Source organism: Dermacentor silvarum, chromosome 2, assembly GCF_013339745.2.
Source record: "Dermacentor silvarum isolate Dsil-2018 chromosome 2, BIME_Dsil_1.4, whole genome shotgun sequence".
Classification (NCBI taxonomy): domain Eukaryota; kingdom Metazoa; phylum Arthropoda; class Arachnida; order Ixodida; family Ixodidae; genus Dermacentor; species Dermacentor silvarum.
Genome location: NC_051155.1, coordinates 217,163,629 through 217,177,479, shown reverse-complemented (window position 1 = coordinate 217,177,479; position 13,851 = coordinate 217,163,629). Strand labels below are relative to the sequence as shown.

The window sequence follows — 13,851 nt, the reverse complement described above, 5'->3', positions numbered from 1 at the left end:
GAACAACTGCCACCAAAATCATTATTGTTGCGAAGGTTGAGGACGTTGTTGATCAGAGGGTGGAGAGAAAGAGAAGCCTTTGTATATATAGCATAGTATAAAAAGGATGTGCGAGAGAACTTGAGAGATGTGGTGAAGCTTCATTTCATGAAGCAGTGTGGTATGTGCAGAGATTATTCCATTGAAAAAAAGTCGTGTGCGAGATTTACAGCAGATTTAGATGATGGGAAATGATACACATGTAGTGGCTGACTTAATAAACTGCATTTCATGCTTGCACCCACTTCTGAGTACGACATAAGCTGTGTGTGTGTGTGTGTGTTTATGTATGTGAGAGCATCAAATGGTTCATTGAACGAAAAAACTCCCACATGATTCTGAGGACCCCTCCTAGTACCCTGGAAATGTTTGCGAGAATTCCAGTGCTGCTTGATGCTAAAAGATAGTGATATAGTGCTTAACTGTTATTCTTTGTGCTTTATCATGGACACCATATCCAAAACATACATTCTTTCTTATTCGTCTACTATTTATAGTTCTGCGCATCTTAGGGAATCTTCCTCATGTCAGATGTGGAGCATTTGATGTCTCTTGGTAAACCACAAATGTATATCCAGACTATTCCAAAACGACCCTTTTACATGACCTATTTACGTGACCCTTTGACTACCATGTAAAATTTCAAACCTACATTATATTCGATATAATTTCTTGCAAAAGCCAAACAGGATTCTTTTTTGTATCCCATACACAATCTTTACGCAAGTATACACATCAATTTCACAACACTACTAACTTCTTGCATTGTGTACATTTTTTGAAGTGCAAGGATGATTTTGTACTGCTAGTATTATTTGTTTGCTTTTGCTAAGTGGCAATGGCATAGCGGTTAGAAAGCATGGCTTGAAACTGTATAGGTGTAGGTTTGTACGTTTGACCACAGGTTTATCAGCTCTCAAATATTTATTATGTTCTGCTAGGCCGGAGCCAAAGCATCACAAACAAGCAAACATGATGGGCTAATTTCTTTGCTTATAACTGCTGCTCACAGCAAGCTATCTACATTGATAATTTTGAGTCAGTCAGTGTGTTGTCACCCAGAGAGTGTCTGTCTGGGTGTTTCTTGCAGTGTGGTAGTATTTGCTTGCTTGTTTGCTAATACCTTTATTGACATGCTCATCATGGGGTGTTGAGAATGCTAACAGTATCTTTCTTGTCTATGGCAAATTAGTTTTGCAGAAATCTGCAAGGTGGAGGAAGTTGAACAAGGGGAAAAATTGTCGTCCACCTGACGGCATGTGTCAGGTAGACAAAATTGTCGTGTGGACAACAATTTTTTTTCTTCCAGGTATCTTTTATGTGGAAACAATAACTTCTGGTTACTGTAACTGTAAAGGTATAGCCTTGCCTGCAAGTTGAAACCTAGGTTATATGAAAAGTACAGTGATTGGGCAAATAACAGATGGCTGCCTCCACACTCTGGCTACCCACATTCATATATGTGGTTTTAACACCGACCCTTAGTGCCTCAGTGACGCATGCATAAGTACTATGCAAAGGGGTTAGGAAACGTCTGGGCACCACATTTGTAGTTTAAACGCTCAGCTTCAGTTGAACAAAAGCTGAAACATCTAATACTGCCTTGTCACATCATTACATTGTGGAATAACACTCAAGAATGTTTCCAAAAAGCTTGTTTTAAGGTTTCGGGTCATTTATGGAGCAATGCCTGCACTTCATTTTTTTCAGGGGTACGCTCGAAGGCACAAGAGAAAAGCCCAGCCATCAAGCCCTCCTCAGTGACCCCATGCTGAGGCACTCAAGCCTCTACGATGAGAACCGGTCAGATCTTGTTGTCTCCTGTCAGGTCTTCTCTGGTGGCAAACCACTGGCCCTACCTGTCCAGACCTCCTACAAGCCCTTCACTACACGCTGGAAGTAAGCATTTAAGTGGAAGTTTAGCATCAGTGTCATGATTGCCCATTAAGCTCTGTGGGGTCTCATACGTGCTCTTGGGACAAAGGAACGACAACACAGTTGTGCAAACAATCAAAAGAGCATTTATTGCACCTTTCATACACTAATGCATGCTAGCCGAAGTACTACGCATAGAACATCCACATGGGCCCGCGACAAATCAAGGAAGTCCGACTCACCGCGACCGGATAGCGAGCGAATATGTTCGCCCCATGCTATGACACCATTGCCTAGTCGTTCACGTGTATGGTCACGCGAACTGTGGCACGTTCGAACGATCCGTGTATGTCCATACCGGTGCCCTGCTCCTGGCCACGCGAGACGGTCTCGTGAAGCGTGGATCGGCGCATGCGCAAAAGGTCCGCGCTGCCCCCCGCCCCCACGCCGAAGAGGAAGCGCCTTCGTCTTTTTGCTCCCAAGTCACCCCGCCGTTCGGTGGCGTTAGCATCGCGACACTCGCGCCATCTCTCGCAATACGCCGCAACCACCACGACCGCCGCCGGCGCTTAGCCATGCGGAGAAGCCGGATTACAGGAGACGCAAGCTATGCGGGGAAAACAACATCAGGGACGCGTGAGAGTCATGCATCCCCACAGCTCATGGGCTCCTTCTAGTGCTCTCCTATTCTCTTTGTCCTGATTGATGAAACAAGTTCTTTGGAAATCCACCATGTGGAAGCTGTGGGGATTACTGGCTAGCATGCCCTCTACTGACTGGATATTGCCTGTAAAGAGAGATGTGTATTTTATCTCTGACTCTCCAACATGCAAGAGGTGTGCCGTGGGGGGTTCATTCACTCACTGGCATGATGCGGCAATGGAGACAATTTCAGCAGCCATATTTTGTAAGATTTCTTTTCCTCTAACTCTATCACTTTCTTGTCATCTGCTCTGCTGAGTGGCTGATCCAGTGATAGTGAGGGCACAGTTCCATGCAAGACACTGACGAAGAGCAAAGAGAATGGAAGCTGAAAAGTCATGGCAAAATACAGCCCTGCATTAACCAATAGAGTGCTTTATTCCCATATTTGTACACAACCGTTACGATTTAAAGAGCATGGCACTGGGGCGGCATTCGCTTTCTGTGGGTGAAAGCATCTGCAAAGTCTCAGTCGCACATGGCTCTGAGCTAGGTTCACGACATACAGATGCACTTTGCTACTGCGACATGGCATCACATGGGTCCTAGCCTCTGATAACTAATAGCACCATACACTAATCTATCAGGTGAAATATACCCTCATACCTTGGGCACTGCTGGTATGAAATGCCAAGCCAAGAGCGAGAAGGGCCTTCTTCTGCATGGTGAACAACATAGTGTGAGCAATGCATTCACACACTCAAATTCAGTTTTTAATTTTGGCCACACCATTTTGAGTCCATGTCTGTTCTGTAACCTTTTCTTACTTAATGTTAATTCTGCCTACCACCTTCCTTCCATGGATTATTGAACAACATACCTGTTATTTCATAATAATAGAAAAACATTCAATTTTATTTACTGTTTTAGAAATGTGATGCTTGTTAAAGACCAAAAAAGATTAAGGCAGGAACCATCCTTGATGAATATTTTTTTTTGGCAACTGCAACACCGATTTTGATGCGGTTTGTCGCATTTAACAGAAAAAATTAAAGTTTAGTGACTGTAGGAAGTGGATTATTGATTTGTGTCATTATGTTTCACATAATGTTTCACATAATTTCACAAGATCACAAAATTGAAAAAAAAAAACTATGAAGTTTACAACTTCAACTCAGTTTTAATAAAATTTGCTAAAAATTTGCAAAATTTGAAAGGGTGAGCCTATCAAGCTTACAGCTATGTAACTGAGCAATGAAAAATGTTATCACAATTCTGTAAGCTGCACCTAATAATACATCCAAAGCGGACAAAATTCATGTATTATACACCGCTCTAAAAATACTATTGTTATGTGAGTAGGGGGGGGGGGGGACTCCTGCAAAACCCTTGTAAGCAGTGTAACAAATTCAGATAAGCTGTAAATTAATATATCAAATTTGTCCGTTTAGACTCTCTTACACATCAGTTTACAAAACTGCTATATTTGTTTTTCTTTTCCTTCTTTTTAGTTTTTTTTTTCAGATTACGGATTTGTAAACTTGTATTTATATTTTCTTGAAACATACTAATTTTTGGTAAATTCTGTAAAACATGCCAGGCCATATATCAAAATTATGCTTCCTGCCATTATTAGAATTTAACTTTCTTTCTCAAATACAACACATTTCATTCAAATTGTGCTGGGGGTTGTCTCGTAAAAGCATTTCAGCGTTTTACATGTATTTGAATAGGTGGCATTGGAGTTGGCCCCGAGCTAAAGCTTCCTCTTAAGTGCTTGTTTTTGATGATTCCTCAACTGCATGGATGCTACCCATTACAGATAGTAGCGGCATATGCGTACTGAAGTATGAGACATACTCACAAATGGCAAGATCGACCCCTCTGGGGAATGCGTGGTTGATGACACCGCCACATCGTGTAGCGGACACTCGGTTCATGATGCTTAGGGTGACGACAAACACTTCCTCCGTGTAATGGGGAAACCACTGTTTGGCCATGTTTGATCTCTTGCTGCTTCGTTCGAAGGAGCCCGGGCAAGTGCAATTCCGTCGTGCTTGGCCGCATAGAATGCCCAAGGACGACGGAGTCTTCTCATGACGAAGAAGTGGGACAACCATGGGATGATGCTGGTCGGAGTGGCGACAATGATGTGACGATGACTACGTGATGACCATGGGATGGACAACGCTGAAGTGACGACTATGGTGTAAGGATGATGTGACGACAACGTGACGTCGATGCTGGATTGATGCCGATGGTATATGGTATGATGATCTGAGAATGTGTAACGACAGCGACATGGCGACAATGAGGTGACGATGCTAAAATGATTACAATGGTATAGCGATGATGGCATAATGACAATGGCATGACAACAAAGGCATGCCGAAGGTGAAATCAGGGCAATGGCATGACAACAATGGGTTGACGACAGTGCAGTTGCTCCGACAAAATAACAAAGGAAAAACCACGACGGAATGACGGCGACTTTGCGATGACGACATGATGTGGACAGCTGAAAGACTGCATGATGACGATGATGTGACAAAAGTAACAGCAACAGAGTAAAAGCAGTGGAAAGATGACAATGTCCGGTATCGGCCAATGGGGCCACCTTAATGCACACTATATCCGGTGTTTGTTTGCACTATGTCCTTTGCTGGCCAATCTGGCCACCTTAATCGCACTATATCCAGTGTTTGTTTGCAGTATGTTCAGTACCAGGCAATTGACCACCTTAATTTGCACTATATCCACATTTTAAGACTGCGCTATCTCGGGGTCAGCCCACATTTTTCGGAGACCAAACGTCATCAAAACATTATCACATCCTTCAGCATGACCGCACTCTGACCTTGGCTACGACTAGACAAAGAAGTGCTTCGCATTTAAAGCTAGGGCTTCTACTATAGTGTAGTTCATTAGCATTGAGCAAAGTTGACTTATGTCACTAATGTTCTTAGTCTTATTTTGTTTTATCTGTGCACAGCTGGAACGAGTGGCTCAAGCTTCCTTTGAAGTTCAGCGACCTCCCACGTAATGCTGTGCTGGCGTTGACAGTGTGGGATGTGTATGGTCCCCGCAAAAGCATTCCTGTAGGGGGCACCACAGTTGCAATATTTGGGAAGTATGGGTAAGTTGCTGATTTGATGTACTCCATGTGCAAAATTATATTATTTCTTGGCTGGGTGGTTAAGTTGATCATTAAGAAACTTTTAGATTTCTTAACATTGTACCTGGTGAAATGTAGGAACCAAGTGCATAGCCAGTGTCCATTCACATGTGAACCTTTTCTGACAATTCTTGCATTTGTTTAATATGAGATGCCTTTTTATGCAGCCTTCATTCACAAAAATTTACTAGCCATGGACGGGACTTGTCATGAGACCTAGGGATTTCATTTGGAGTGACCAATCGGGAGTGGCCAATACTTTTGCTTTCACAAGACGTAATGTCATGCAGTGCTTTAGGGTAGCAAAGAGCCACAAATAATTGTTTGTGTTTTGCATTACAATGCTGCAAATTTGCAGGCTTGGAGGGTGTGCTGTATGTAGTGAATGCCATTATAACAATTTTGACCACCTTTCATGTGTAACATGCATCCAAGTTAAAAGTACATGAATGTCCTTGCATTTCACACCTTTTCCGATGTGTGTGGGAATTGAACCCTTTCAGCAGCGAGATGTCATAGTACCTGAGCCATTACAATGGGTATAAAAGGCATTCAGCGACATCATGACATTTTTGGTGCACATCCTGTAGCCTAGGTGAACTTGAGAATGATGTGACTTGGATAGAGTGCTGTTAGTAACGCTGTGTGTCTCAATATTTTTTTAAAGACGCCTATATTGCTGGTTTAGTGGGTTCTTGTGTACAGAAAGGGATGCTGCTTAGGGGTTCAGTTTCTGAATATGGCTCTGTGTGAGAAGAAAAGCTTGCCTTATATTCGAATAAATACACTATTCCGAATAGGCAATCAGTCACACTGACTTCATATTTGCCTTTAGCAGTCCTTTTAAACCCTCAACTGGTTCATTACACTGAGATATACAAGCTTGCCTAGAGTGTGAATTCCACAAGACGGGAGGCACATATCTCGTGGAAAATGTTAAATTGCCATCATAATGAGCCCAGACGAGCAAGGCTTTTCCAAATGATTTGGAAATGACTTGTTATGGACGAGCTAAGCTTAATCCAAACTATAGAATGGTTAATGGCTCTTTTGTTGTCAGTTAATTTGCAAACGCTTATTGGTATATATGGCTGTAAATTTAACCTGCCCAATTTGTGCTAGGGCAATGCGGCAAGGCATCCACGACCTGCGTCTATGGCTTGGCTTCGAGGCAGATGGTAGCAGCAAGACGCAGACTCCAGGCAAGGCTTTTGGCTCCAAGGAACAGATGACAAGGCTGGTGAAGGTAAGAAGAGAACTATGCAAAAGTGTGTGTCCACAATTAAGTAATTGGTTAACAGTTCTTCATGCCTTCTCATTCTTTCTGTAACTCGTCATGAAAGTTCTGTAGAGAAAAGGCTGTTCTGTGTCTTGGGCACGTGTAGAATTTTCCAATGACCAGATCTTTTTTTGAGAAATTTACTGTAAAGACGTTATGCTAGTGTACAATTTCCTGATTTTCTTGGACACATAAAGTGCAAATGACCGTCTTTGCTTTGCTTGCACTTTCCTCTGTTTCAATAAATGGGTGGGAAAGCTGTTTATGGTCAGGATCTTTTTTTTTTTTTTTTTTTTTGAAGTCAAGCTGTGCAGAGCAGCTGACTCAGAGGAAATACGACTGTTGCAGCATGAAATATGGTCTAAATAAGCCATATTTATATGTATTTACTCTGTAGCACCAACCTCTGCTTTGTGTCCAGGTGGTGCTCATTTACAATGAGCTGATGAAAAAGAAATCGGAGAAGTTGGGTTGGCATATGCACTTTGCACATAGGCTTGCACTACAGCATTCTATTTGTATACTTATGTGTTGGTTGTCACTGCCTGCACAACCCAAAATCTTGTTTTTTGCACCTTTCAGCTGAGCAAAAAGCACCGCAATGGCCGCCTGCTCAAGGTTGACTGGCTGGACAGGCTGACCTTCCGTGAGATTGAAGTGGTGAACAGCAAGGAAAAGTCGAGTTCCAACCAAATGTTTCTCATGATTGAATTCCCCAGAGTTGTGTTCCGTGACCAAGAGTACACCGTCATCTATTTTGAAAAGGTGGGTGAGGCACCTGGGACTGACTCGTTTTGTTTCACAGCGGCATGTTGGCTCATAGAGGTTTTAGGAACCTTTGACAAATGCCTGAGATCATTGTAGTCTTCATCTGATAAGCTTTCTGATCTAGCTCATCATCGGCACTTTCAAGATGGAAGGATGGGACATAGTCAAATCCTGGATAGGAAATTAAGTAGTAAAATAAATGTACAAAGAACAGTTTCTAGGAGCAGGCTCTATTGCTGCAAGCCTTTGCCTTCGTTGTTCCTTCTACATGCATGTCGTGGTTGTTGTTATGATTGCTATCAGTTGCCTATTCTTACGCTATCTTAGTTTCCTGTCAAGGCAGCTTCAGTGCATCAATAAATGTTAATTGTCATAACAAGCAAAAGAATGCCAGGGCAGGCAAGGGCATTAACTGCCATTCTTTGCTGTGTTGCATCTAGGATGGAGATGACCCATGCCAAGCCAGCCTACCAGCAGAGATTGTGACTGTGCCGGATCCAGATGTCTCTCTTGTAAGATGTTTTTGGACACTTTTAGTTTTTCTGGCACATTACAGTGCTGTTTACATCTTGCAGTGTTAGGTGTTCGCTTTTGCGACTACGGTGCTGGTTTATGCCCTAGAGCAAAGCTTTCAAATTGTAACTCCAGATTGTTAGTTAATGTTTCTTTAGACTTTGATTTATTCTGTAAAGTAAATGGAAAATGCTGGTTGCTGAGTGGAACTCAGGGTAAAGCAGAGTGACGCTATTTCAGTTTAGTAGGAGCCATGCATACAATCAAGACAACGGTATGTCTCGTGTACCACCCAGTAAATTGTGTATTGTATGGAGCATGTAGCATTACATATCAAAGGGGCCGTGAGCATGTATTGACCATGTGAAACCAACAAGCAAGTGTCCGAGCAAGCAACAGTCATTCAAAGTCAATAAAATCTCCCTTTGTGCTTTTTCATCAACCCTTCCCTCACTGCTTTTCTTCCCCCTTGTGCTTTGTGCTTAGCCTCATCTGTGTGCACACATAACTGTTGCGAGCGTTTATAGATATTCAACAGAGCTGCTTCAGAGGATCAGTGGCTATATCACTCTATTTATGGGTGTGCAAATATTCGAAACTTTATAACAACAAATCAAATATTGGCTTAGTCAGTTCAATCTTTCAACCGAATTGTCACTATTTGTAAATGCGAATACGTTGCTAATAGTTTCAGAAGGCTTCAAATTGTCAACTTTGGGATAAATGTCATCTCAGCTGCCATAGTGGACATAAAACACGAGAAATTAAGTCATGGAGTACACTTTGCGTCACTCTGGGAGCCACACTTCCAAGGCTAAACCACTAATGTTTGTATGCAAATAAAGTGCTTGTTCGCTCTTAATGGACAATTTGGGCCTTTAATAAGCAGCACGTCATAATGTGCAGTGTAATGACAGAAACTTTCTTATGCTGTGAATATTTAAGGTTGTGAACATCACTTTGTACTTATGGCTAGATAGACTGTTCAGTATTCTAAAACTATTCGAAATTATTCTAAAACTATTCGAAAATTATTCAATTTGGTCTCGAAAATTACTATTCATTCACACACCCCTAATTCTGTCGCTAAACGTCAAGCCACGGGTTCCATTTCTGGCTACGGCACCGGCATTTCTGCAAGGGCAGGATGCAAAGATACTCTCATACTTAAGCTTCGGTACAAGTTCGATAAATGCAAACTGCCAAAGTGATGTGGATGGAGCCTTTCCATTCGATGTCCCCTCATAGTCCACCGTACAGCTTTGGAACATAACTTGCCAATTTAGTTTAGGTCAAGCAGTGCATTGAAGTCCTACGTGATGGCAGCACTCTTTGGTTTTTGTTTATGCTATCTGTTGCCTTAATGCCGACAAGCATGGTGGCACACAATGGCAGCTTGCAAAGTTTCTTGTGGTCACTGGCCACCATGTTCCTGCCATGTCTGCCATGGAGCAGACGTGGTAGGAACATGGTGACAGTGGTCGGCACCATGAACAAGGGAGTTGGTTCTGCAAGCACGTGCAGAGCATGGATGGCAAAATTGAACTGTCTAGCCTGTTTGAGTGCTTTAGTTTGCAAAGAGCTAATAAAGAATAAATAAATGAAAGAAATGAGTGCTCTCCTGCATCATGAGATCCTTGGAAGCCACAAAGGTTCTTATGAAAAGCTTTCAGTATTGTAGTTTTTTTTTACCATTCAACGTAAATCCAATAATTTTAAATGACTCGGTCCTTTTTTTATTAGCAAATTTGAACTATGGGCTTTTAACTGAAAACAAGTGCATGTGGGAGGAAAACTGCGAAGTAGGTATTTTGAAGCCGTAATGTGGTAGTGAAAACTTTACTTGACCAAGAGGCTTTCGAATGAACAAGTGTACAAGCTTGAAGGCCACATACCAATTAGACAGTGAGATCATAAAAAGAATTCATATATTCAGTTGTATGCAATGTGATAAGTCAATTGTATACAATGTGATAAGAAAGTGATATCAGCTAGCACCACATGACAAGTGTATGTGGTTAACATGACTATTTTTTGTGCTTTTGCTGACATCACGCCATTCCTGTTATCTTGTGATGTCACTGTAAACACGAGATTAGAGGCATATCTTGGTTGTTAACGAGCAGACACCGTTTTCTGACTTCAGCTAGCTGCCATGGTATGCACAGATGTGTTGCAGCACTCTTTATAGCTCGTTTCTTTTCAGTTTTGATGCTGTTGTTTGTGAACACTCATTTGACATTTATGTACAACTCTAATACGCTGACTCTGATACCTGCGTATAGTACTGTGTTAATTCACTCTGCAGTGGGCAGGCAATGGAGTGCCTCAAGCTTGTGTGTCTGAGGGATGTCCACTCAGTTGTTCAAATCATGCTGTGGACCCTTTTCACATCTTTGTCTCGAATCTTCTCACTTTGCAAAAATTTTTCCCGATGCACTGGTCCTCATGCAATATTTTTCAGCCCTTGAGGAGTTTTCACTGCTCAGTCTTTATGATTAGCATATGCACTCTTTTTAGGTACAAAGCAACGAGCTGCCTATTATGAGTTCTTCACACTTTCTTGTCTCTACAGCCTTGTTTCATTTTGCCCGCTTGTCATACATGATGCACGGCACAGCGTTTCTCTCAACGGAAAACTGTCCATGTACGCAATGTCTGACAGGAGAACCTGGTGGAAAGCAAGCATCACAAGTTGTCGCGCAGTCTTCGCTCAGGCCTAACCGACAAGGACCTCAAGCCCAACGCGGCCACACGAGATCAGCTAAACGTGAGTGGGGAGCAAATTCATGGTGAAATGCTTACCAGCATTCAAAAAAAGAAAGGCCAACAGTTATGTCCAACCTGCCTCTGCTGGCACTACAAACAAAGCATTGGGATAGATTAATTTAAAGGAGCAACCATATAAGCACTTCGTTTTCAACATATCTTGAAGCCACTTAGCTTAAAAAAGGCTTTTAAGTAATTTAAGTAATTGTGTGCGTATGTTAGTCTAAAATAGCAGATATGTGTGTCTCTAGCAGGTGCTTTTCATTCAGTGGTAAATTTCTTTTTTATGCTGCGTAGCTTGTCATGTTGTAATTTTAATTTGTTTTTTTTTTTTTTTTTTTTTTTTTTTTTTTTTTTGTCGCCTGTATTTGGGACTGCAGTGTCTTATAGTACTTTTGTTGTGAAACATATTTCTTTGTTGCACAGGTGATAGTGAACTACCCCTCAACCAAGACCCTGACTTCGGAGGAGCAGGACTTGGTGTGGAAGTTTCGCTTCTATTTACAAAGCCAGAAAAAGGTAATTGTTGCTGCCACTACTAGCTCCTGCATATGATATGTCATGGGGACAATGCTGATATTAGTCTAATCTCGATGATTTTAACTCGAGGCCGAAAATTTGTTCGGATTATATGGAGTGTAAAATAAAGAAAGCTTACTGAATGGGGGCTTATGTGCGGAGCTGCATGACTCTGTGCATGTGCACTGAAATAAACATGCGTGTGACGAGTTGTGGATTATCGCTGACCGATTTTTTGGTTACAACCAGGACAACAATGGCCAAATATTGTATTATTGCAGGTATAACTCGCCCCCAAAATGCAAAAAAAATTTAACAGTGAAGTCGGGGTGGGGATTATATGCTAATTTCACATTTAAATGTGGCTTACAGCAGCATCGCCGCCCATCGGACAGCCTGATGTGCGTCGTCACGAATTTCAGATGTTGCATGTGCGACCTTGATTCTGCAACGCTGCGAGTTTAGGCATTGTTGTGCAAATAAAGTTCGAAGTTTCATGTCCGCAAATGAGCTTTTTGGTCGTTTTGTCCAGTATGCACACACACACACATTTGGTAGGCGTTTGTGGTAGTTGACAGATTGATGCAAACCTGAACGCCACTTTACGGCCGTCAGTCCAGCTGGTCGGTGCTATCTCACCCCTGATGCAACCGACGCTAATGCTCGGGAGTTGGAATGACCGGGTGTTTTTGTACATTGAAACACACATTATTATGATGGGACCACCGTGTCAGTTCGAATTACTGAGATTCTACTCAGTAATTATCAGTGTCGGGGTGTATAAGCAGACTACTGAGCTCTAGTCGAATAGCACAAAAGTGTGGAGCCATATAAAAAAAAAAAAGTGAGAAAGCACACAACAGAGCTTGCCCATGTGTGACAAACTTGGCCAAACTATACCTTAACTCCCACGCATGCACTCATCAAAAGTTAGTAAGTTTGAACCGTTAAGTGTGGCTTCATGGCATTAAAAAGTACAATGCTGTGAAGCTGCAGCTAAAGGTAAAGTTAGCACATCATTGTACATTGTGTTACCAAAGCTTACTATTCTTCAACTTAAAGCAGTGAAAGCAATCATGGCTGCTTTCACTGCTGTGTCATAGCGTGTGTCATATATGCAGTGATATGATGAAATAATAGTTTCGTGTTTGAAGACAGCCATCACAAGAGATATTCTGCTCTGCTTTCATGCTCCAGTTGTATATCTTGGATTTTTCATTTTTATTGGTTTGTTTTTAGGTGCCTTTGAGCTCACTTGGTTGATGTTTTTGTACTATTTTAATTAAAGGAAAACAAAACAGACAGCTGTTTCAGCATGACGCTGTCATCATCTACGCCACTTTGCTTTACATTGTACCTTTGCAGGCCCTTGCAAAGTTTGTAAAGTGCGTCAACTGGCAGTCCGGCCCTGAGGCACGGCAGGCTGTGGAGCTCGTGCGGACATGGCAGCCCATGGATGTGGACGATGCACTAGAGCTGCTTGGGCCTCAGTTCGGCCACCCCGCTGTACGCCGCTATGCTGTGGCTCGGCTACGACAGGCGCACTCCGACGACTTGCTGCTGTACCTGCTGCAACTTGTGCAGGCCTTGAAATACGAGCGCACGACCACCAACAGTGACCCTCATCTAATGCGTGTTTCTACAGCTGGCACTAGTGCTTTGCCAACAGTGATTGAGGCTGAGCCAGGGCCTGTGCCTGGTGAGCGAGGAGACAGGTCAGTTTGTGGTCTGCGCTATTCCTGCTCTGAAATTTGCTGCATTAGCAGTACTGTAACCTTGGAAGGGTCGCTAAGTAGAAAAACAAGTTTAGCTGTATTAGTAAATTATCCTTCTACAATACAAAAAAAAAAGCCACTCTAGCTGTGAGAGGAGGTCTGATTAGCCAAAATAAATGCAAAACGAAAGATGGGTGGCGATGCTGCAATCAAGGTTGTGTGCCAGTTTGCTCTGACGTGGATTTTCATGGTGTCTGCTTGGGCCTACGTAGTAATTTTTCATCAGTAATTATTGACAACAGTCTATGTGCCAAAGAGTGAACCTAGCAAGTTTCTAGAACGTTTATTGCATCACACCACCCCAAATAGAAAAAATAAATTGAAATTTCTGATGGGCCACTGACGTACTGGCGCTGGCATTTTGGCACCAAATTTTAAAAATGGAAGTGTGGCCTCCATTATCTCTTTTGGTGATTGGCCTCTTACCATGAAATTAAGGAAAATGGGCTTCTGAAAGAATGCTTTATCAGTGTAAATTGATATTGTGTTTCTCTTTA

The 13,851-nt window shown here is 42.3% G+C and overlaps 1 protein-coding gene across 2 annotated transcripts in view; it reads left to right on the top strand.

The window, feature by feature from the left end:
• LOC119442639 (phosphatidylinositol 3-kinase catalytic subunit type 3) overlaps positions 1-13,851 on the top strand; it is a 34,571-nt gene that overhangs the window by 2,104 nt on the left and 18,616 nt on the right. For both annotated transcript variants that reach the window (XM_037707583.2, XM_049662273.1), the window contains exons 2-9: positions 1,750-1,938; positions 5,549-5,692; positions 6,854-6,977; positions 7,593-7,775; positions 8,219-8,290; positions 10,957-11,061; positions 11,487-11,579; positions 12,945-13,294. In XM_037707583.2, coding sequence (XP_037563511.1) covers positions 1,750-1,938; positions 5,549-5,692; positions 6,854-6,977; positions 7,593-7,775; positions 8,219-8,290; positions 10,957-11,061; positions 11,487-11,579; positions 12,945-13,294 — 1,260 coding nt within the window. The remainder of the gene's footprint in view (positions 1-1,749; positions 1,939-5,548; positions 5,693-6,853; positions 6,978-7,592; positions 7,776-8,218; positions 8,291-10,956; positions 11,062-11,486; positions 11,580-12,944; positions 13,295-13,851) is intronic.